Source organism: Halichoerus grypus, chromosome 4 (assembly GCF_964656455.1).
Source record: "Halichoerus grypus chromosome 4, mHalGry1.hap1.1, whole genome shotgun sequence".
NCBI lineage: Eukaryota > Metazoa > Chordata > Mammalia > Carnivora > Phocidae > Halichoerus > Halichoerus grypus.
In genome coordinates, this window is record NC_135715.1 from 31,141,558 (window position 1) to 31,167,547 (window position 25,990).

The 25,990-nt window shown below is 38.7% G+C and overlaps 1 protein-coding gene across 15 annotated transcripts in view; it reads right to left on the reverse strand.

Moving 5' to 3' along the window:
• Positions 1-25,990, reverse strand: part of LMO7 (LIM domain 7) — a 200,641-nt gene that overhangs the window by 20,198 nt on the left and 154,453 nt on the right. For 8 of the 15 annotated variants that reach the window (XM_078070242.1, XM_078070243.1, XM_078070244.1 and 5 more), the window contains 9 exons: positions 25,876-25,905; positions 18,668-18,785; positions 16,427-16,569; positions 14,529-14,961; positions 12,504-12,812; positions 3,411-3,525; positions 2,186-2,347; positions 1,223-1,410; positions 204-264 (listed from right to left, as the gene is read on the reverse strand). In XM_078070242.1, the coding sequence (XP_077926368.1) occupies positions 204-264; positions 1,223-1,410; positions 2,186-2,347; positions 3,411-3,525; positions 12,504-12,812; positions 14,529-14,961; positions 16,427-16,569; positions 18,668-18,785; positions 25,876-25,905 (1,559 nt within the window). The remainder of the gene's footprint in view (positions 1-203; positions 265-1,222; positions 1,411-2,185; positions 2,348-3,410; positions 3,526-12,503; positions 12,813-14,528; positions 14,962-16,426; positions 16,570-18,667; positions 18,786-25,875; positions 25,906-25,990) is intronic. The other 7 variants (XM_036079715.2, XM_036079711.2, XM_036079718.2 and 4 more) reach the window with 3 other exon arrangements.

The following is a 25,990-nucleotide window of genomic DNA, read 5'->3' on the forward strand; positions in this document are numbered from 1 at the left end:
ACCTTTGTTTGTAGTTCCTGAACTATTCAAACCCTGGAACTGAACGCCCTTCCACCTGTCTGCAACTGGATCTGCATGCTAACCTCTTAGTTTCAACTTGCAGTGGGATCAGTTTTTGACTCACTGATATTAATTTTCATAATAGCAGAACTTGAATGCTGTGACTTCTATATTATAAACCTAGTTATAATGGTGATGTTTACCTTTTGATTCAAAAGTAGTACTTTCATCACGAATTCCATTCATTTCCTTGGATTCAGTATTCTGGAAAGGATAAAATGCCAGTTAACAACATTCTTTCCAGTTGGACTTTGGGTTTAAATAATGCATTTCCCAGTAGTGAGAATATCTTAACAAGATGAGTTTTACAGGATATTAATGTATTTCTTATAGTTTTTTACATAGATAGAAAAGTTTTTAAATTTTTTTTAATATTTGTGAAAGGATTAATGACCACCTCTCTATAAGCATGGATGACTTTAAGTTCAATCAGTCATTAATTTTCCAAGAAACATGATGTGCCAAATAATTAAGTTCACTTAGCTTATACTTATGAGTAAGCAACACAAGCATAGATGATTCTTCAGCATTTAAGCTTTTCTTACACAATGTAGCAGGATCTCCTTATTAGATAAAAGAATATCTTAGGATAACAACAACTATATTTAGGGAGTCAATGTAAACATTTATTTGAAATTTTAAATTTAACTATTGCTTTGATACTTAGAAAAATTTCTACATTGTAATTATTTTTAATCAATGTAATTGAGTATCTCTTAACCACACATCTAAGTCTACCCATCAAATTCATCTACACAAGAACTAAAAATGCTTCATGAGGTTTTAAAATAAGTATAGTAATTGTGTGCAATTTACCCCTAAAGACCAAAGAAAGCATAGAAAACTTACAGTGCATAATTTTACATCATTACTACTTCACATCCACAAAGATCTAAGAAATGGGTATAATGATGAAGATCAGTAGGAAATACCTATAGAACACCACTACGGGATCTTTTGCTTTTACCATTATATAACTATTACTCTATCAATGAGTACTGCCTTAGGATTGTCAAAAATACATTTTACTCCCATTAACTATAAATTAACTAAATGTTTTTCAAGTAGCCTCAAAATTGTTCAAATTCTTCCCCCCCACACACACACACTTCCTACAGACACTTTGCTCCACACAAATACTCCCACTTCTCAAAATACTTACAGAATGCTGGAGGCTTTCTGAGAAATCAGTTGTTATTGACAGATTTGAAGATATTTCTGAGTTGTAAATTCCAGAAGTTGTATCAATCCACTTTGTTTCGGGTGAACCTATAATTTTGGTAGCCATACTTGTGAGATTGAGGGTTTTATGCCGTGTAAATGGCAGGGAAGTTTGGTCTTTGCCCCAGTCTGATTGGCACATGATGATCAAGAAATGAGTACACGTAATTGGTGAAGTGAAAAGAACAAAGTTACTGAATGCACATACACAAAATGTACATACAGAAAACATACAAACAAATCAGGTAGTGTGGGAAAGAAGTAAAGAGTGTAGGTGTTTTGACCAACAAATCACCTTCTGAAAACACAAGGGTTAGATCATATTAATAAGGAAAAGACTAGCAAATTTGCTGACACTTTCTGTAAACCAGAACTGAATATCGTATTTTGAGATCATAATTTGGCAGGGAGGGGGAAGCTTAATGCCATTCCCCATCCAACCTCAACAACTAAGAAACACAGTAGTAGAATTATACTGCAAGTTCCTTGAGCATGAACAACAGGAATATGACCCACCATGTTCTCTCTTACACCAGCAGTTAGTTATGGTGCTATCGAGAAAGTAAAATCATAGTGTAATTCTTAATACTCAAAATTATTATGAGACTCCCAAATGCAGATGCAATTACAACAGCTTTCAGTTAATACCTGCATTCAGAGTCAGTATAGCATGTCAATCAATCAATCAATAATGTAGAACTCAGTAAATTTGCTAGTGAAAAGTTTTCAGACAGAATAGTCAAGGAGGGATTGTTCAAGATTTGTCTCAGCATAACCACAAAATACTTCGAAGCCAAAAAATTTTTAAAAAATGAGAAAAAAGTTATTGAAGCAAGCTGTTATAACCATTTGCCAAAGACCAGTTCCCCATTGCGAAAGGCAGACAGTGGTAAAACCAACTCACCAGACTTTCCATAGCGCCTGATATCCATTACTAGGTTTCCAGTTTCTTTAGCATTAGCCATGGTTGCCTCCCACTCTTTTGTGTCCTTATATGAAAACTTGGTGTTGTTAATAGCAATAATTTCATCATCTACCTGTAGCTGAGAAAATTCTGCTGGGCTACCTATATAAAGCAAAATAAATAATACAACCAATAACATAAAATTCCTAACAAAAAAAATTCACATCCTGCTAGTCATTGCTTAGAGAAAAAAAAATGACTTTTTAATCCCAACTAACCATTCTTAGATTTTTCAGGTAGAGCAGAATCAGGAATTTTTTTTAAGTTATCAAATATTTGAGTACCTACAACATACAAAGCACCAAAAGCATTTTTTATTCTATAGTATGTATCTTCATTAACATGTAAAGGAGGAATAAGCTCATCTGTTCAATAAAATTTCTTTATTACCTTCCTAAGAACAAAGAAAATTTTAAATTATTTTTAAATTAAAGATGTGAAATACATTGTACTTTAATTGAGCTTCCAAATCCAAATGTACTCTGGAATGGATAAAAAAAAAAAAAGCAAGGCTATTTAAAATTGCTTATAATTAGCACTTACCGTTATCTACTTAAACAGTCTTTTTGAATTTTCAAAAAAAATAACTAGAGTTAGCATGCAATTTTATATAGCTAAAATATGTAAATGAGGAACTCCTCTTAACTACAATAGGTTAATTGTAGCCTCTGTGGTAATATTTTGCTCAGGGTTCTTGGGACTGACTTGGTAGAACCCTGGGTCGGGAGGGGCACTCCTTTTGTACAAGTCCTGAAGCATCCTGAGGACTCCATGGGCTACAGATATATTAGGATGCTCAGAAAACACCAATTTATTATAGAGCATATATATATATCCACCACAACCACGGCCAATCATGGACAGTTCTTTCAAAATTTTCAGTTAAGTGTTGCACAGAATCATTTCCAAATATTAAACCAAAAATTTTGACAAATGAATTCTGTAAAGGTCACAAGATTAAGATTCTACAAAACTAAAATTAATTAGGCAAGGAGAAGAAACGGTATTAGTCTCAGGGAAAAGGATGCATCTCCTCACTTTACTGCTACATTTTTCACATGTGTTTTCTCCTCCTATATCACATAAACTAATTTCTGGAGGGTTTTTTGAACAGCATAGGATAACAAAGGGAAGAAAGTTGAGTAGAGCCAAATCTATGATTTACCTGCTTCGACTGATGCAACGAAGATCCCAGAAAAAGCCCATTTTACTGTAAACCCAAAGTCAAGACCGCTCCCAGGCGTCTGGTTTATGCTGATTCTCATATCACTGAACTGATCCTGAAAACAAACACGAAACGGTAGGATCAGGTGTCCCTGGCACCCACATGGAGGAAAGTCTATCCATGAAAGAAGGGAGGCTACATGCAAGGTACACTTGAATTATTTCATGATAAACCAGAAGCATCAATCTTTTTAACTTGGGTTTGGTAAAACCTTCATTTATATACATATCAATGAGTTTATTATTTTTCTGCTAAAACAAGAGAAACCTTCACATCAACAGATGTTTTTCTTCACATTCGTTAATAATCAGCTGGGCATTAATAAAGTTTGGGCATTTGCCCACTACACAATTGGGTTTAATTTATAGACCATTTGTTATTACCCAGGAAAGGAGTGAGAAGGCGTGTTGTGTGTGTTGTTTAGTGGTACAAACTTGCTATTAGTAAATAAGCCCTAGAGATCTAATGCACAGTACAGTGAACATACACAACACAGTATTATAATCCAACTTGCTAAGAGACTATAACTTAATTATTCCAACCACTAAAAAGAAAGGATAATTATATAAGGTGATTGAGGTGCTAATTATCACTACATTGGCAATCATATTACAATATATAAATGTGTCAAATTAACATATTGTACACCTTAAATTTATACAATGTTACATATCATATATTTCAATACAATAGCATTTTTGGAAATGCAAAAAAAATATTTAAATGCTTTTTAAAATGCCACCATACTTATTAAAAAGGTATCTCCGACATTTAACATATTTAGCTGAATAATTTCGAGGGGTTCATCGACACATGACTCAGGTACGTGTAGAGCTCAACCAGGACTGGGACCACCCCCTAATGGGCACCTGAAGTTTTGGCAAGGCAACTGTTTGCCCCATTGCCACATGAAGATCGAGGGGTGAGGGCAGAGCTGCCAGACAACCTGCAAAATGTCAGAGCTATGTCATCTCTGAGGAACCAGGGTCAGATGCCAAGAGGACCCCTACTGAGACACCGAAACAACAAGTCACAACTTCCTCGAAGTCACATCAGCCACAACAAACCCCAGAACAACAGCCTCCCGGACAACAGACCTCTATTTCCAACTCTGTCACTATACTACACAGCAACAAATGCTCAGTTTCACAGACTTGCAGCCATTTTCCAAAACAAATGTTTTAAGTTGTAAAATACACGACGTCTGTGAAAATTTCAATTGCCTTTCATAATTTATATGTTTTGTTTTGGGTAAAGAGCAGACATGAATTTCAACTTGAAATTCCCAGCCTAGTTTCAGTCTTTGATTTAAAATAATTAATAACTTAGACTTACTGTTTAAAAAGGAAAGTTCTCCCTAAAGCCACTTTATTTTCCAGGAAAAAAAGACCTACAAATTCTCCAGTTCAATGTGGCAGTTAAAACCGAACCTAGGGCTAACTGGGCAATTCATAAAGCTTTATGCCGAAGTTTTTCGACCTCTCGAACAAGTTTAAAACCCAAGTGACTCTATTCTACGAAAAACTGATATTACGTAAGAATTAGAAAGAAGGCAAGGAAGGCACCGAACCGAGAACTTACTACATTCTGTGGACACAGAAATACTATAACAATATTCACTTACTCATCTGGTCAACATACACTTATTGTGCATCTATCCTGTATAAGACACAGGGCTTAGTACTTGGGAAATAAAGATGGATTAGGCATGGTCCTTGCTCTCGAAAAATAATTACTGACTCTTCCCAGAGTTGAGTATGGAATTATTTTAAGAAAAATCTGTAGCTAATAATATAGAAAAGTTTTCATCAGAAAGCTTGTAAAGCAGTTTAAATACAGGAACCCTCATGCAGTTAGTGAAAACATGTTAATAATCAGCCTGATGAACACCAATCTCCAGAATAAAACTCTGCTATGAATAGAAAAAATTAGTGGTTAGTTCTTCTCTTTAACCGAAACTATCATACACTTAAATTAGACATGACTCAAGGAAAATAAGTGGTCATCTTCGCTACACTTACCCTCCAAAAAAAAAAAAAAAAAAAATTCTACTTAAAGCCAAGTAAAGCACAGAATCTACTGCTATATAATGGGAGAGGACAAATGATAGGTTAGATTTGCAAGATACTAATTGATGTTTTTTATCTTGAAGAATAAAAGACAGGATGGAGTTTTAATAAATAGTCTCAAACTACATAAAGAATACTTTGTGGGAGACAGCAAGTAAACATTATCCTTTTCTACCAAATATAGGATAAAAGAGGATGAGCTTAAGCTATAGATGAAAGAGTCTCACAGCTTTATTAGACCAGAAGAATTGTCTCACAAAAGGATATTCTTGCCTTGGAAATAAACCTCCACTTGACCATATTAAATAAAAGAGCAGATAACCACCTCTCTGAAACAGTTAACAGCGGACAGCCTCACTGTGGCTAAGCCTGGCAGACTGTAGGTGTGGGGGTCCTTAGGACTGTAGACAGGCAAAGGAGAAAAGAACCACAGGAGCGATTACAGGTCCATTTCTATCAATAACCAGGTGACCTCAGGCATGTCTCAGAGTCTGGCAGGGTCTTCTCTCTCATAATGACATGGATTTGCAAGCTTTTTGTTTTGCAAAACCCTATTTTCAAATGAAAATCTTATGTAGACCATCTCCCTCCCAAACCAATACATAGAAGGGATTAGAATGAATAGCTATAATTTCAATTACAAGCTATAATTTCAATGGCGTGACCTGCCCATGATGGCAGTCCCTCGGGCATCTCTCTGGAATCCTAGGTCCTTGAATTAGATCAGCCCATAGACTCCTTGCAGGGGAACATATCTATAATTATAGTCAAGCACAAACTGTTCAACAGTGATTTCAGTTAGGATTTCTACTTCCTTATTTATCTCTGCAAGATACATGCCATGTGAGTATTCCACAAAGGATCCATGCCTCAGAAGACGATGATGGGGGAATTGCTGCTTGAACTGGATAGAACCAGAAATATAAATTCTTAAGGGAAATCTAGATCCCTGACGACTGATAAAGTGGTTCCAGTTGTCTATGCCAGAAAAGATAAAGTATGGTTATCAACATATCACCATTTAAAAATAATTTCCCTCAAATTAGATCTGATTTATACAGAAGTACAACTGAAAGATGAGCTTTTTAGACAAAAACATGATGATCTATCTAGAGAGGCAATGGCAAGATTTAATTTTAGGGCATCTATGAATTTAGACTTTCCTATCACCAAAGATGAGAACTGATGAAAAACAGGGCCAGTCTTACGTACTAACAGGTCAAAAAGCTCTTTTCCCCAAACTTTTTCAATTAGATAAATGTGTTAAGGGAAGCCTACTGAAGTTGATAAAATTAAAACACAAAACACAGATTTGGGCTCTACAGTCATAAGTACAGGGGAAATAGATCAACTTTGATTTTTGTACACATGATTCTTTTGCATCGTTTTTTCAGGGTGCGAGTGGGGGGAGAACTTAAGTGAGTGGCCCCCCAATCATGGTGCTGCTCTGGCCCTGGAGCCACTCTCCTTCAGGACAGGCACATCTCTACCTACTTCATCCACTTCTCCATTCCAAGAGGCAGGTGGTATTTCCAGTCCCATCACTTAGCCCATTTCAAGTTTATCTCTTTCCTACCAAATCCATCTTCAGTCCTCCTCCCACCAGGCACTATACCAACTCTTCTTGCTTTCAGAAACTGTCTTCTATGTCACCCATTATCCCACTTTCTCCCATCTTTTCCTCCGTCTGTCCCACCACCTCACAGTTTCATGAATGTGGTCCCCTGCTTGCTCTCCTATTCTCACTTTTTTGTCATTCCTGAGCCAGTCTCCCGTCTTTTTGACTATGAGCTTTCCTGAATAACCTTCCCTGCTGTGTCTTCAGTTATTGACCCAGCCCAATATATCGAAAATTAAATTCAGGATCTTCCTCCCAAACCTACTCTTTTCCACCTCTTGCTTCTCAAGTATTGGTCAGTTACATCACTATCTGACCAGATGCCCAAGTTAGCAACACCGGGGCCTCTTCCTCCTGCCTTTCCCACCCCGCCCCCACTGCATCCATGCGTTTAATAAAGTGCTCTCAAGTCCTCCATCCATAAATCTATCCTGAATTATCCCACCCTTTGTTACTCTTCAGGTTACCATGTTAATTTAGAGGGGAGACCATAGTCCAAACTATTGCGGCCACCTCGTAATTGGCGATCCTGCCCCCGTCCTTCTTTCCCTCCATCTTCTACACAGCTGCCAGACTGTTAGTCACAGAACATGCCAATTATCATTACTGCACCCCGTTTTAAAATTGCTGGTAGCTCCTTACTGCCTATTGGGTAAATTTCAAACTACATTTCAGAAAACCCACATTTCTGATCCAGTTCTGGTAAGTTTCAAAAACTATATAGCTTTCCTCAAAAACAATCTTAAGAATGATTTTATCTTTATGCAACAGAAGATATTTCAGTCCCTGTTGGCTCTAAAATTCTAGAGATACAGCAAAGTTAAGTCAACATTTGGAGACTTAACTACACATAAGGCAGTTCTCAAATTGGGAGTTTGTCATATTTCCAAAAAATTAGGGTCAGAGAAATTACAGTTGTGGCCTAAGCGCTTAACCAGTCCAGGGCAAGTTATGTAACTTCCAAATCGCCAAGTATTTCATTCCTAAATGTGGGGATAATACCACCTACTTTGAAAGGTTATTGGGAGGATTAAGTGAAACACTTAAAAGGTGTCAAGGTATGTGCCCCGTAATTACTTTCTCTTATGCATGGAAACAATGTTATATATGATATATACGCTGGTTAAGCAGTTTGCAGGTCAGCTAAAGAAAGTCCTATTTAACGCTCACATACCTAGCTCTAAAGCCAAGAGAACGCAGCATTCAACGAGTACTTTCAGATCCAGGTACTGTGCTGACAGTGATGGGGGCATGCTTGCTTCCTGCCCTCCCGGGGAGTAGGGTCTACAGAAGAGTGTGGGAGGAAGCTGGGATAGCATTATCCCTGGGTGCTATTCAAAAGGGGCCCCATTGCAGGCTTGGTGACTGAGAAGTAAACATGTAAAAATCTTCCTTCCTTCCATCTGTATCATCTGGCTTCTGGGTAGCACTTTAAAAAATCTGGGGCAGAGGTTCTGAAATGGGGATTTGGATGGAGTTTGAGAGAAGAGGGCTCTGACAAGACAGAAAAGGAAACAAAACCCTGTCAATGAGACCAATCGGGGGAAAATAATCAAAGCCACATCTGTGAGGCAGATGGAGGAGGATGAAGAGCTCTGGGCTCACACTCTCCCCTTGCCTTGGGGTCACCCTCACAATTGCCCTGGCAGGCTGGATCAGAAAAAGGGGGAGGAAAAGAAACAGTGTCATAAGAGAAGTAGGGCAGAAAAGGGAATGGGACGGAATGAAACCCCACCTGGGCAATGGAGATGGGAAAGAAATTTCTGTGGGCAGATTTTAAATGAGGTTATATTAAGTTCTTTTTCTTCTTAATGGCATGGACCACCTCATGACCACAATTCTGTAAGAGGCTCCTAACCAGTTTCTGCCCCCCCCCAGACTTTGTTTCCTTAAAATAATTCTATGTAACAGCACAGTGCTTAGAGTCATAAAATACACCTTAATCTTAAAACTCCTACATTAAAAGAGCCTATGAGGACCTAAATTACCTGCTGGATCAAGTTCATACTTCAGTTTGGTGATCAAGGCCTTGAATGCAATTCAAGTCAGTAAAGACACAAGTGCCAACTATGTGTAAAGGCTGTAGAGGGTACAAAGAATACCAGTGAAGGAGAAACGATGAACATTTGGAACGAGGAAGAATCCAGCAAATGAAACTTTCACCAAAGGTGAAAAGTTCAGTTCCAACTAGGGGAAGAAGAGGTCTTAATTCATGAAGGAAGTGACCCTCCTAGGCTTTGAGAGAACAGGACGACTTCACAAGACAAACATGGGTGAAATGAGCATTTTCGAATCTGGGAACAATAAGAACAAGTATGTATGACATGTTGAAGAAAGTGTACGCTGTGTTTAAGAAAAAGCAAGCAGTGTTGTGTGGCTCGGTCACCAAATTTCAATTCTTTTGTGGTTCAGGCGACCTTGAGTTCAGAGCGCCTGGTTACGAATCCTGACTCCACCACTCAGGACCCTGTACGGACAAGTCACATGACCGCTCGTGCTTCAATTTCCACAACAGCAAAACAGGGATACACGGTCCCTGAGGACTCAGAAATCGCCCAAGAAGCCCGTTGGCACATGGCAAGCGCTCAGTAAGCAGCTGTTACAGCACTACAAAGGGGGCTCAGGACCAGTGTTGAGGGGACGGAGTGCTCCCCTGAGTGCTTTGAACTTCACTGAACAGACCACAGAGTGCCATGAGAGGCTCTGGAGCAGAGAAATTACCAAGTGCAGCCTGGCATCATGCAAGTCGATCTAACACCAGCCTTGCAGAGAATGCAGAGATACGGGTGACGATTTACAAAGCGTTCGCACTGATGGGGAAAGGGCCTGAGCATTAGGCTAGTGGAAGCAGAGACAGAAAAGAAGACCGCCATGGGAGATTCTGGAGGAAGAAATGAAAGGATATTACTGGCGTAAGTGTGAGGTAAGAAGGAGAAGGAAGACCCGAAGAACACTTACAAAGCTACCAAAACATCTAGATGTTCTCCAACACACTATTTTTTATTCTTCTATTCTCTGAATACCTAGAATTATAGAGTTTGGACAAACGCTTGGAAGAGCGTTACGAACACCCTTGACTTATTCGTCCCGGGCTATCTTGTAATGTTCACAGCACTGTTCCCGAGGCAGAAAGCTCCTTCTCGGTGACAAGAGCAGGTGATGCTACCTGAGCAGTAGCACTGTCCACAGTGTAGGAGTGGACACACCGAGCAACTCCGAGATGGGCAAGTCACTGTGTGATCTATACATATGCGGGGCAATTCCAACCACTCGACTTGGCAAAGCCTTATTTTGCTTGGTAGGATACCATTTCAAAGGGGCATGAATCCATTAATGATGACACCTGAAACCATGCCATGTTAATTCAGGTTCTCCTGAACTGCAATAACGTGGAACACACCCAACACCACACTTAGCCTCTTTTTCTTAATCCCTGGATGCGACTAGTCAGCTGCCACCCTGAGGGCATTCTACCACCTAGTGCACAATACTTTAATAAGGCTGTTTTGTCGGGTTTGCTATTTGAAAATGTGAAAGCAAACATGCACGTCCATAAAACAAAAGCCACCTTGCTTCTGTTTTTATTATTCACCCACTGGTACCTTATGTTCTCCAAGTATACCATAGGCTACTGTTCTCATCCACTGAAACTTAGGATGTTAATTATAGATTTCCAATTCTTTAAAAATGAAGTTAAAAAAAATGATAGCTAAGGATTTTAGCAAGCTGAAGAGATTATTTTTAGATATATGTTTGTCAAGATGCATGGGAACAACAGAGAAATATACCTCCATGTTAACAAAGATAATCTCTAAAAGACAGGACTACCAATCGTTTTTATCATACATACTTTTCTGCATTCCCAAATTTTCTCAAGCACAAAGTACCTCATAATCAGAAAAAAAGGGGGGGGGGCACCTGGGTGGCTCTGTCGTTAAGCGTCTGCCTTCGGCTCAGGTCATGATCCCAGGGTCCTGGGATCGAGCCCCACATCGGGCTCCCTGCTTGGCGGGAAGCCTGCTTCTCCCTCTCCCACTCCCCTTGCTTGTGTTCCCTATCTCGCAGTTGTCTCTCTCTGTCAAATAAATAAAATCTTAAAAAAAACCTTAAACTTGTAAAGCTTTTCTGTGGTAAATATGCCATATCAACTTAGTGCACATAGTTCTTTCATTAATATAATTTAGGCCAAGTTATATACTTGGTGCTGTGTCTTGGAATACACACATACCCTGGTAAGGCAGCAGAGAATGTCTGACTAAGCCAGAGAACCACAGAAGCTCCTCCATGCTAAGGGGTTCATACAGCTATCAAACTGCTTGACAATGGTGTTTGTTTTGTTTTGTTTTGTTTTAAGAAAAGCTTTCTGTACTCTAGACAACCAATGACTTTTAGCTTACATATAAAACATACTACATTCATCACCTAGCAATTCTCCTAAAAGCTATCTATGGTGATTTTAAGTAGGAAAAACTACAAATGCCCCCCATTCTTCATCTGAAAGTATATTTTGTTTAGATTCCAAACATTAAGGAACATACCTGTCATACTGTAACAAAGCCTCAATATTCCCATTAAGATACAAGTAAAGGCACAAAATTGTAGACTTTCTAAATTATTATTAAAAGTCATGAGAAGATTGGGGTGTCTGGGTGGCTCAGTCGGTTAAGCGTTTAACTTTTGGTTTCGGCTCAGGTCATGATCTCATGGGTGGTGGGATCCATCCCTGCATAGGGCTCCCTGCTCAGTGGGAAGTCTGCTTGTAAGATTCTCTCCCCTCTCCCTCTGGCCCTCCCCCACTTGCATGCTCACACGCTCAATCTCTCTCTCTCAAATAAATAGATCTTTAAAAAAAAAGAGTCGCAAGAAGGTTAATATTATAGGGAAAGAAATGCCATGTCCCTAGAGGCCAGCACATAGCATGTGTACTAGTTTCCCCTCGTGGTCAGTTAATTTCCCTGAGAAGGGGCTTTTATTACTCAATTACCTGTTAGACCTAAATCTGTAACCTCCCAACTGACCCCTACATCTGAACCAGGGACTGCTCACCACTAGAAGTGTAAGGCAACTGTTGCTGAACTGAAGAGTAGAGAGAAAATAACAGCCAAACCCTAAAAAGATAGGTCCAAAAAGCCTCAATACACACACAACATCACAAGGGTTATCTGGATCTATAAATGCAAAGGTGGAAGAGGCCTACTTCTTCCAAGATGTGCTAAAAATAAACTGCAGTATCGTTTTCCACATTATCAGCCCAGATAATAATGCCTAGAGGTTAGAAGCATGGTTTCCAGATTTCAATACTCATGTTTCTGAGCAGTGCGTGACAGGCAGCCTTCCCAAATTCACCTGCGATCCCGAGACCTCCGTCTGCGGTGAGCTTCCCCCTTCTCCAAACGCAGATGTTAAATCGGGGCCAGATGTTGAAGACAGTGTGGCTTGAGAAGTGGCAGCCTGGTCCTGGGAAAGTGATGAGAAGGAGGGTGTAGGAGACTGCAGCCTCCTCACACCTTCTCCCACCGCTGCTCGTTCTCTCTCACTGGACTTGCTGGAAACAAGCAGGCTTGTGTCAGGTTTCTGCACAGAGGTGCTCACCAAACTATTCTGCGTTCTCTTAGCATCTTCTACATCTCCGTTAAACTTCCAAGCATCATCCATCTAAAAAGGAAATGCCATTTTAAGGTTGGTGTCATTAGATTTCTGTTTAAAAAACATATACATTAAATACTTTAAAACTATAGAAGTAACATACCTCCCACAGCAACTATGCCTAAAAGCTCGAAGTACATTCTTTCATGCTAACAGACAGGCACATTTGTAGTGGGAGGGGGATTTGTTTTTTACAAAGTGTTGATATTATAGACACACTGTTGAAACTTGTTTTGCTCATTTACATCACCCTGATAGGTCAATGGACAGATCTCTAGACTAGTCTTTTTAATTGCTGAATGCTCCATTGTACGGGTAGCTACAATTTATGCATTTGATATGCATTCAGTGTTGTTTCAAGTTTTCTGTAACTTCCAAAAACATTGCAACAAGTACCCACTTATTTTTATAATTGGAATATTTATTTTTATATTTTTATATAAATATAAATATAATCTATTTTTATAGATTCCCAAAAGAAGACTCGCTGGACCAAAGGATATTTTATAATATGAAATTATAAAAAATAAATGTAATATACAAACTTTATCTATTTATCTTCTTGAAAAAAATTGTAGCAGTGTACTCATAATAGAATATAGAAGAATGGCTATTTCTCTGCATCCTTGCCAACCCTAGACATTTTTAATGTTTTAAATCTTTGTCAATCTGATGTGTAAAAAGCTGTACACCTCATTCTTGCTCTCATGAGGTTGAACATGCTTCGATGTGTTTTATGTTATCAAACATTTGAACTCTCTCTTCCTGAAACTGGCTACTCATTTCTATATCCGTTATTCTACTGCTTGCCTGTCTTCTTACCAATTTGTAGGAACATGTTAAATCCTAGTTATATTAACTCTATATCTAAAACTCATTTTACTAATATTTTTCTGAGTCTGTAAGTGGTCTTTTGACTGTTACTAATGAGTCATATACATTTGATTTTTTTATGCTGCCAAATATATCTCTATTTTATTTACTATAATGATTAGGACTTTCCTGACTAGTTTAGGCAGGTTTTCCTTACCTTGAAAATCTTTTCAAGTTTTTTCTTAGATTTTAGGATACTATACTGGCAGAGGTAAAAGAAATCTGAACATTGATCTTAACACTATACTGCGTCCTCTTACGTAGTTAAAATTAATACACCCACTTTCAGCTATGCAATACTGCTTCATTCTCAGGGCAAGTGATTCCATTTTCTATATTCTTAAAAACCCCAATATAAATAGAACCATGAGATACATTTTAATAACCACATTCATCAAGCATATCAAGTTCTAATAAAGCAGGTAATCAGAGAAAAATAGAAAGCTGTACATAAGGCATCTGAAAATATTTAGGTTAAACCATGCAAAATTGCTATTTTGTAGGTCAAAAAGAACACTAGCAACTTCATATGGTTCAGCCTAATACTTTACAAAAGCTACATTTGAGAAAATACAACACTAAAAAATGTTCTGCCTTAGAAAGCAGCTTATTCATTCTTTAAAAGGTATCAGGCCTTACTTTGATTGAATTTAAAGTTTAATCAGTTCCACAGAGTTGTTACATTTTAAGCATTAAATGTGTATTGAAACTAAATCAGCTGAAACAAAATGGCCCTATACATAAGTTATGCATATTTTCTACATCAAGTAGAGGTAACTCAAACTTCTACCCAAGTTCCCCAACATTTTGCTCTTGAGAACAGACTAAATGAACTGGGAACACATTTTTTACCGTGTAGGATCTTGGGAGTGATGAGATTCCCCTTGCCTGAGAGCCAAAAGGTCTCGGTGTGACCACAGATGTTAACCTGGCTGTATCAGTTTTCTGGTAACTTCTGGGGAGAGTGGCTGAAATTCGAGTCAGCTCTGTTTGTGTAGTCAGTGAATGCTGAGAAGACAAAGAGTCTGGGAGTTGTTCTTCCATGGGGCTTTTAGAAGGAAGCTGAATGTTAGTGGCCACAGCGGCCTCTCTTTTTGCAAAAGTTGTGGAATCTTGTTTAGGAATTTCTGTAGAATATGCTGTTTCCTTCTCTTCCACTCTCTCGCTCTGGTAACTTGCTTCCAACATGGTCGGTGTAGGGGAAAGCATCTCTTCATTCAATACATCATCAAAGGAATGCAACCTCCTCCTCGAGGCAACTGTGGACATTTGATTTCGGGATTCCCTTAGCAGGAAGAAGCACACCATAACCACCAAGTTACGCAGGTGACACACTGAGGTGGACAGACAGAGGTTACTTGGGCAGTAACATAAAATGGACTAATAAAAAGGCTACTGACTTCACACAATAACCAACACGATATTAACAGAATAGGAGGATAAATACATGTAATTTTTTTTTAGTGCCACACTAAAAGATTGTAGGAACTTGATTCTTTTTTTTAAAGAGGCTCTCAAATATTTCAGAGGGATTTTTTTAATTGTAGAGATGTTAATAAGAAAATGAGGATGGGGCGCCTGGGTGGCTCAGCCGTTAAGCATCTGCCTTCAGCTCAGGTCATGATCCCAGGGTCCTGCTTGGCGGGAAGCCTGTTTCTCCCTCTCCCACTCCCCCTGCCTGTGTTCCCTCTCTCGCTGTGTCTCTATCAAATAAATAAAACATTAAAAAAAAACAAGAAGAAGAAAGAAAATGAGGATATTTTACTAAGGGAACATTCACGAAGTTTTACCTACAAGTTTATCAATCTTCCAAAATTAGCGCACTTAAAATATAACTGATTGTCTGACAACCAATTTGAATCTTTCAAAGATGTGGGTTGTGAGTATTTTTTCCTGTATGCAATTTAAAATAATTTAGTAAAAACAAAATACCACAAAAGACTCAGACTTCAGTTAAGGTCAAGTTAGTATATGATTTCATATAGCTTGATAGAACTTGCATGGACAATTACTACAGATTAAAGACACCATTCATATTTATAGAAAAGTTCATCACACATCCTCATCACTACCATTTAGTAGGGAATCCCTCCTAAGTGAATGAAACTGTGTTTACCATTTGCTTCTATGGCACAAAGGAGCTTTGTTTAACTTCACCTGACAGCACATTTCCTTTTTGACATTATCCTTAAAGCATATTTGCCTTCCCCCTGACCTATAAATATTCCAAGGTTTCTCACAGTAACTGCTCTACGGGAACTTTAAAATTGGACCTTTATCCTGTTCTGTTGCAATGACAAAAATAAACCCCTTACATTTATGCTTATATTGTCTTCCTTTAAAATAGAATTTTAATCGCACCACTAAAACATGGAAAGGAACTTGATATTTTACACAATTTAGATGAGTGGGAGCTGGTTTTATTTGGCCAGTCTATTCCTAAATTCATTTTAAAAGTAGAAAAGGTAGTTTATTTTCTGCACCAAAGATGGCCAACACCACCCAATACTGCACTTGAATATACAATGTAAAAATCAAGAAAGAATGCCCACCTATATTAAGCACCCATTTCTTTTGTTAATCCAAGTCACTCTTTATTACAGCAATACTTTACTTTCTCATTGCAGAGCAAAATCCTGACTGTTTCACATCTATTTGCTTACGGTTTAATATTGGTATCCAACCCTTACATAAAATATGGATTTCTAACACTGGAAACTCCAATCGTGAGATGCACTCAGCTTTATTACCTGTCCTGTAGCATTTCCTTAAATGTCTTAGAGCTTCTCTCAGATTTCTCAAGTGCCTGCTTTTCAATTTCTTCCCTCTCTTCCTTTTTCTTCTGCAGATCTGAAGTGTAGCTTTTTCGACGATCTTTCCATTTTGCAAGATCCTGACAGAAGAAAATCACATCAGCACAGGCATACCTGAATTTCTACACACCCTCTCTAGCAATGAGAGAGCGCCAGGGTATCCCATTACATCGCTGAAACTATTCACTCCAACTTGATGCCAAGGTGGCCTAATTTTGCTTTTTATAGCTGGCGTTTCTGTACCAACCTTTATCTCATGTGTCTGTCTAAAAAACCTGACCTAATAAGATAGACCCCATTACTGTTTTCCTGCCTCCCTGCCCATTTCACAAAGCCTGCTAAATGCCTGTAATTGGGTGCCAGGTCAGAAAGATCAGGAACTGTTTCAAATTCATTTTCATCTTACTCCAATAATCTGGCTGTTGTGTGAAATATCATATTTCACTAGTACAACTGGAACAGAGACAGGATTGGAATGGTGAGGCGTAAGTGCCCACTCTGTCTTTAATTTAACATACACCGAGCTGGATCCCTGCTTTGAGGCAGAGGACCACAAACGTGCAGATGCGCAAGATGTGGGTTCCCTCAAGGAACCCTTGGTCTGGAAGGGAAAGGGACTTGTAAATAAAAGTTCAACAATGAGTGTGACTGGACAGTACAGGATGGCAAGGGTCCGAAACAGAGAGAGTGGTCAATTCTACCTCAGGCAGGGGAGGGCAGAGTTTGAAAAGGCTTTCCTGGGGAGGTCAGGCTTGAGGATATGATTTTAAAGCAGGTAAACTCTACCCAACAACAGGGCAATAAGGAAGATGCCATAGGAAAAGTGGACCTGTTTCCCATATTCCCAGGAACAGAAGCTGGGTGACCTAAATCAGCCCTAGCAGCCTAAGCTGGCTGTGACACTCAAGGGTTTAAGACATTCTGGATGGCACAGACTTTTCTAGGTCTCCAAAATAGAGAAATGCCATGCTAAGAACTGCCAGTGGCATTCCAGTCCAAAGAGAAGCACATCCAAGATCTCAGACTAAACTAGTTTGGTTTATACCCTTAAGAGTTGACAGGGCCATTCCTGTTTAAAAACAGCCTGAAGCCAGTACGAACCACTTCCAAAAAGAATAAAGGCAGTGCGCATTTAGTCCTACAGGGTAATCAGAGTGAATTCTCATCTGCATTAACAGATAACCCCTCAATACTTCTTTTCACACCCAAACTGTCCCCATGTATCAGGTGGCTCCGTGGCGCAATGGATAGCGCATTGGACTTCTGTCCCCATGTATCTGGGCAAAGTGACATTGAATTACTGTTTCTTAATCATTAAATCGAGTTCCCAACCAAAAGAGACACTGGAATTGAGAAATGCAGCCAAGGCAGAAGGTTCTTCTTCATCTCATAGGCTTTAATCTCTTTGAAAATGAAGATTTACTATCCCTGGCCCTTTTGTTCATTCTAACACTCTACTCTTCCCATAAAGTTATCCTCAAAATCCTTTGGGTTCGCTCTGTATAATTTATCTATTGTATTCCTAGACACTCTTTTGGTTTGTAACAATTACCCCTTTCAAAAAAGGTCAAGCTTTTTTTCCTGCAGGGACAAAGCTAAATAGTAAGTCTGTGTCCATATAAACATCTGGATATAAGTCAGCTCTATGAAAACATCTCATTTTGATTCGTATCAGACAATGACTTTTCCAGCCAAAATATTACGCCTAGTTATATTTCTTATTTCTCCCCAAATCTCTATTAACTCTGAGAACCCCCTTCATCTCTTCCTACTAATGCCAAGACTGTTCAGGACCCCCTGCTCCTCTAAACTTTGAGCTAAGTCTCTTCCCTTCACAAGCTTCAATAACAGTCATACCCCAAATTCAACCGACCAAAGCAAGGGAACATATTAACCATGCTGTAAGGAAGCAGATTCACATTTTTGAGAACTCAGAGAATATTAGAAAATAAATATCCTATTATATTTTTCACAGAGGCCTTTAAAATAGGCAACAGTGATAGGCCAAAAAGGTGTACGAGTCTTTTCAAAGGAAGCTGATCGCATTTTCTGTAGGACTGAATTCTGTAGCAAGGAAAATCATCTCAAGTATCCTGATCTTCTTTTAAGAGAAGCAAGGAAGAGTCAAATAAGAATACTCTCCCAGTTTTCCCTTCTCCCAATATAAAAAGTACTCACATCTTGCCATTTCTGGTCTTGTTCTTTTAGTTGTGATTTTATTTTCTGCATCTCCTCGTAACGCAGCTGACGCAAGTTCTGAATATCCTCCGCGCTGACATCACTCATGGACTTACTCCTACAACCAAAATACCCATGGTAACCAAGGGTCACATGACCGGATTTAGGGTTAAACTGGAAGGTTGTTTGTTTGGAAATTCCATCTAAATTTCTGCTGTACTACCTAGACGTTTCAGTGATATTATCACAGAAATAACACTACAGAGATAAATGGTGTTTTTCCAAAACGCAGAAACAAGAGCCTAGCACTCAACTCAAGTGTGGATTCTTTCACAAAATGGTTAAGTGAACCCTGCATGAGTCTGAAAAAATAATCCAATGTTCATATTTGGAGTGGTCCATGCATAAAAGGATTACTTTAGAAAGAAATACTTACTAGAATCGTCTATATTTTTCTATCTCCCCCAAAGATAATCTTTTAAGGTTTGGCTGCCTTTTTTGGGCACTTATTAAATAATTTAATGATTACCTGATATTTTCTCCTCAAGTTCATTACCATAAATAAACTTGTTACTTCTTCTCAAGGATTCTCTAAAATCCACCCCACCACTGCACTAGACTTATTCTCAAAGCACCATAGGTAGTTTCTAGCAGTCAGTTATAATGGAATGACCTTTACAGTCCTCTGTTTTATATTAAGGCAGATTGCATGTCTCCCAATGTGTGACCCTGTTATGACTATGTACTGAGGATTAGCTCTCAGAGAGCTCAATCTAAAGTAGAATCAATGAGCAGAGTGAGGTGTTAGACATGAGGCACATAGAAGGGATGGTCAATTGCACTGGAGAACAGGGTAGTGAGAATGGGGTAGTCCAGTATGAATACTGGAGAGCGGGTAGGAATGAAAAAGAGCTTTTGAAGGTGGGGTACCCAAAATGTGCTTTCCTATAGAAGTTTCATAATGCACTTTGGATTTTATTTCATTTTAACGGACTCTAATTTTATTTAAGTAAGTTATTTAAGTAACTCTACATCTCCTTCTTGGGCCTTTAAACTTCGCCCTCCCCGAGAGTTTGCTATCACCACATTTCTTTTATAACATGCTTGCCCTTAGCTAGTTCAGGAATTCAATTAGTCTCTATGCAAATGACTCCCAATCCACACAGCCCCAGGGTCAGGCCCTCCCTTGACTCAATTCCAATTACTTGTTGAATAAATATCTGCATGGATATCCCCTAAGCACTTCAATTGTAAAAGGACCGATTGAAATAATATCTAGGAAGGATTCTGTAAACTATAACTCACTAAACACATGGTTATTGTTGATGTAGCCAAACTCAATCTTGTCCCCAAACCTGCTTTTCTGCTTGTGGCTGTTAATGGTGTAACCTGCTTCCAATCATCCACATTCGAAACCTAAGAACCATTTTTCACCTTTGCCTCTCCCTTCTCCCTACTTTCAATTAGTTATCAAGTCCTCTTATTCAGTGTCTTTTTCTTTCCACTTCTTTTGCCAACACCCTAGATCAGAACACAGCCAACTCTTACCTAGACTTTTAAAGTAGCTTAAATTATCACCCAGCCTCCAGATCCAGTTAGTCTGTCTTCAACTGTTCCAATAAGAAAGCCCTTCGTCAGTATATATGCCTTTTTAAATGCCACTCATTCCTCAGGATCCCTGATACACTAAACACTGGATGGGTGTGTGTAACTTTCTATTCATTCTCCACTTCAAAGTCTAACAGACTACTCAAACTTGACTTGTCATAGACCAAAAACATGATTACTCACCCACAATGTACTCATCAGTGAAATTCAACTCCATCCTTCAGATTACAGGCCAAAAATCTTGGGAGTCATCCCAGATGCCTCTTTTTTTCTTATACATCCTAACTGGTCCCATCAGTAAATCCTGCCAGTCTACTGTCTAATTATAACTAGGACACAACCACTTCTCACCACCTCCACCATTACCACCCTGATCCAAGCCATCATATCTCCCACCTGGATTATTACAATAATCAGTCTTCCTGCTTCTACCCCTTCTTACCCAACAGTGCATGCTCAATACCACAGCCAGAGGGATCTTCTCAAAATTACACTCAGATAGTAACATCCCTGTACACTGCACCCATCAGTTTCTTTCCATTTCACACGAATTAAAAGCAGGTTCTTCCAAGACCTAGGACATTACCTGGATCCTGCCCACCTCTCTCCGTTCATCTCCCATCATGGTGCCCCCTTCACTCACACTGCTCCAGCCAACTGGTTCCCTTGCTTGTGCCCAACCTCCTGCTCTTCTACTGGCTCTTCAACCAACCATATGGCTTATCTCTCACTTCCAGTCATCTGCTTGAACATTACCTCAGTGTTTCCCACCCTGACCACCCTACACAAAAGAGTAAATGCACCTCTCCCTTGGCCACATTATCCCTCACCTTTCTCCCCATAGCATTTCTCCCCATAGCATTTATTGCCATTTGAAATGTTTATGTACACCTCACCTGCCTCATCCTCAAGATTACAAAGCAGGGATTTTTTTCTGCCTGCTCCTATATCACCTATGCCTAGAAGAGTGCCTAGCCCATGGTAGGTGCTAATAAATGTGTTGATCTAGAGAATATTCTACCACTTTGATAATAATTCCTACCTCTTCCACACCAAAAGTGGTCTGGCCTTTCTCTCCACTCCTCTACTGCTTTAGTTATACCTTTCTCCTCGCATTACATTCAGCATTACAGTGTGTGTGTGTGTGTGTGTGTGTGTGTGTGTGTGTGTGTGCACTTAGTTTATCTCCCTCACAAGTCCACATGTTGTTTGGAGAAAAACACATTAACACATAACAAAGCATACAGGATACATGCATTTAACACCTGTGGCAAGAATGGGGTATGTTTTATCATACTTAATCAAGCAAAATAAATTTGAAATGTCTCTTTTTGTGTGTGTATAATAAATCAGGATCCCTCCCCAAAGTTTTATAAGGAAAGCTCTGTAAGATTTATTAAAGAGTATTAAGGAATTACACATGGAATATATATCAAATTATACACTGGATCGTTAAAAATATACACCTAACTAGGTATGACTATATATGAACCTGATTTATGTGAATTTGAAAATATAAATTAAGCTATAACTTCAAAGAATAAGACTTTTTTTGTGCTCAGACTTTAACAGACTCCCTAAAAAAGAGCACAGAGCCTGGCACCCAGCAGGAGTGAACCTCCTACCTGTGAACCAAGGGAGCCCAACACTGTCCAGAGCAGACTAATCCCTGTTTCAGGCAAGAATGGGAGTTCCCTATGTTCCTGAGGGTGTACAGTTACCTAAAGAAAGGCCTGAGCACATTCCATGCAGGCTGAACTGAGCACTGGGGTGGCCATGCCACCGATTTGCACCCCAACCTAACATCACTTAGCTTCTCTGCGCCTCAGGTCCTCATCTTCTAAGCAAGGAAAGTGTTGTTATAAGAAAAGGCGGAAGGTTATACCGATTGTATTTTAATAACTATCGGTGCTTTACACCAACTATTCTTATGAAGGAAAACGTGACTGCATGGAATTTCTTGAAAACGAACTCCCAAAACAGCTTCAGATTAGCGAGGTCACCCTAGGCCACATTGATAAAATCTAGAACTTTCTGAGTACAGAAGTCTTTCAGCCAGATCATGAAGAATTCTTTCCTTCCTTATCAGAATTACCAGCATAACATTAAACTCCTGAGGGCTTACTGTGTGCCAGCCACACTGCCAACTGGTCTACCTGGATTAGCTCATTAAAAGATGCGCTCGTCTGGTTCTACCACTCACTAGCTGTATGTCCTTGGGAATGCTGCAATATCTGTGTCTCTTTCTTCATGTATCTATAATGCATCTAATACCTACCTGTCTACCACACAGACTAGAGACAGTCTAAGAAGTAATATCTAAGAAGTAAGGGATCAGAAAGGACCAACATGTAGAAAATGCCCTAAATACAGAATCACTGATTGCCTTAAACAGCAGGTAGAAATTCCATGATACTAATTCTGGGGTTCCTGGAGTCCCGAACTTTCAAAGGAAGATAGGGATATACTCATTTATGCACTTTTGAGTATATTTCTGTTAGGTGCTGTAGGAATTCTCTGAAGCACAATCAGTACTAAAACCTGGATAATAGGCTTTAGAGTGACTACAAACTAGGATGATAATGTAACATAAGAAACTTTTCATTTATAGGTTTACAGTCTAAATTGCATTTTCCCTATAGCAGCACTATTGATATTTTGGGGCTATAAAATTATTTATTTATTGTAGGAGGCTGTCCTGTGTCTCGCAGGACAATTTAGCAGCATCCCAGGATATAAAAGCACCAGACGGCTAGTAGAAAACCCCCATCCCCAACCCACCCAGTGTAATAATCAGAAATGCCTACGGACATTGCTGAATGTTCCCTAGGGACAAAATCCCCAGACACTCACATCCACTTTATTTGCCCTTCCTCTTTGTTGTCTTAGGTGTCCTTATAGTTCTACAGAATCTTTTGGCCATAACCCATACATGAAATGTACATCTCTTAGTTGTCTTTGATTAAAATTTCACCTTCAATCAGTTTTCATTTCCTGTTGATCCTGGCAGTAGACTAAATGGCTTAGTCCTATTACAAATTATAACTACATACCCTTACAACAACTTTGTCATTCACAGCTTCTGCCGAGAGGCATCATAACCATATTTTCAAATGTCATGGAACCATACAGACAAATCCATGCAACACAAAAGCACGCGTGACAAAATGCCACATAGAAAGCATATTAAAAATAAACAGAGTGACAGATGTTAAATGCCAACAAAAAGCAAGCCCAAAATGAACAAGCTAAGTCTTTAAGAGGTAATATGCATTTCTCTTTCACCTGGTCCTTAACCAAAAGGAAAGCATTCTTGTTATAGGCAGTCATTTTTCAACCACAGGATGTTAGCAATAAAGATTTTCCAGGTAAGTATTCTAAGTTTAAAAATGGACATTATGTCCAAGAAATATCATTAAGAAATATCACTTGTTTCCTGTCATATGAACATGTCTAGAAACAGGAAATAAGTTCTAGATGAAATGCCTATACTCAATCCAATTTTTTGTTTTCATTGCAGCAAAGCAGTTTAAGAAAACCATTGGTAACTGATAGAACACAGAAAAAAAATCCCATATAAAAGGTTTTGATGACAAGTGGTATGAAACACACTTTAGTTTTCTGAAGACATATTTGCTTTACTTTCCTTTATCTGACAAGTCATGCATTATTCATCAGTCTCATTTTACAGATAACCTTGCTATATTTGTGTTACCTTGGCACTACACTGCAAGGGGGACAAACTTTAAAATAAACAGTGTACCACGCAAGCAACAGTCTGGAAATAGTCTACAGAAGGTATTTGCTGCTGCTAGCTAGAGCCAGAAAAATCCCTCGCTTTCTGAACTTGGCATTTGGGTTTCTCTTCTCTCTTCTTAGCCCAGTCATACAGGGCATCCCTACAGAGAAACACAGGGGATCACTGAAATAGCTGTATGTGTTCACATTCTCATCCAGTACCTGTACTCCATGTACTTGTATCCTCTTTAAGAAAAACAAACTGCTTCTATTATCAAGCCTTATTAGCGATGAAAATTCTGAAAGTTTTCATTCAAAATGCTCAAAGCAGCAGAGATTTTTCATCCATTAAATTAGCTTTCCCGTGATGAACTGAGATGAGCAGATGCTTAAGCGTCTGCTGACAAGTGCCTCATTCACCCTCACAAATGAGAAAGCTTTAAGCCCTTGAGGAGCTGGATAGGGAATAATGTGTCTTTGCACGGCACACTGAAAGGATGCTGGTAGTCTGATTTTTTAAATCAGTGGCTGAGAAGTACTTGCAATTAGTTGCCCTTGACTCAGTTACAATTTTGACACCTAGAATGGTTATATTGCTTCAAATAATAATTTTAGTAAGTTCCAAGGTTTCTACACTTTAAAAATTATCCAATGCTATCAAAACTAAAAATTCTTAGAGATGACATAAATCCCAGTGGGGGAAGATCCGTAGTTACTAAGGCTTAGGCAGATTAAAATATTTGACATACTTAAATTTTCTTCTTGTTCAAAAACTATTAGAAGTTAGATTCACAAAGTCACAGAAAGTCTGATGGTAAATACTAAGATGTAGCCACCTGGTTATTCTGCACTAAGAATGAATGATTCTACAGTGTGCAGTAAAAAGTAAAAGTATGGTAGCATTTGCTTTTAACTCTCCATTACTCTAGAAATGGGAAACATTTCCAGAAAATTTTAAAAGATTTTAATTTTTGCAGTTTGGGGAAGCTGATTTTGGCTTTGTGACATAGCCATATTATAACTTTTTACCCTAATCAGGAATCATGAAAATGTTTCCAAATTCTACTAAGGGAAGACTAATATCATCCCTCATCCTAACTAATAAAGCTCCCCATAGGGATGCCTGGGTGGCTCAGTCAGTTGAGCGTCTGCCTTCAGCTCAGGTCATGATCCCAGGGTCCTGGGATCGAGCCCTGCATCAGGCTCCTTGCTCAGCGGGAAGCCTGCTTCTCCTCCTCCCACTCCCCCTGCTTGTGTTCCTGCTCTCGCTGTCTCTTTCTCTCTCTCTGTCAAATAAATAAATAAAATATTTAAAATAAATAAATAAATAAATAAATAAAGCAAGCAAGCTCCCCATAAACTAGGAGTATATAGATAATACCAACTGTATGAATTCCAACTTCAAAGTGAATGTTAGTATTCCTTTTCCATCATAGATTTTCTAAAATTTTCTAAAATAACTTTATTTGGGCTTCAACATCCAGAAGTGAAAATGTTAGTCTATGTAGCAATCAAATACTAAATTAAATATACCTAATCTTAGGCAAATAATTGTGTTACTTTTAATCAACTCCTTAAGTTAAAAAAAAAAAAAAGGGGGGGGGGAAAGACCTGAATTTTAAACTTCTAGTAAAAACAAAATCTACTGCAGTCATATAGCACTTCATGCACTGCGCACTCGGAAACAGAAATATTACCATTAGGTTGCAAAATTAAGAAAAAATTTCCCATTTTTAAAAATTACATGCACAGCACACAGCATCCCCATTTAGTGACATGCCAGGTTAGAAGTGCAGTGACATATTACACGAAGGACAAACAATATGCAGAGATTTTTTTCCACTGTGAACTAAAAAACTTACCCATTCTCACCATAAATCTTTTGAAAGAGTCTAAGAAATCAGAAAACCAAAAATTAAAAGTCACTTTTCAGTTGTGTTACTTTCTAAATGTTCAATATCTTTAAGATTCTAACTA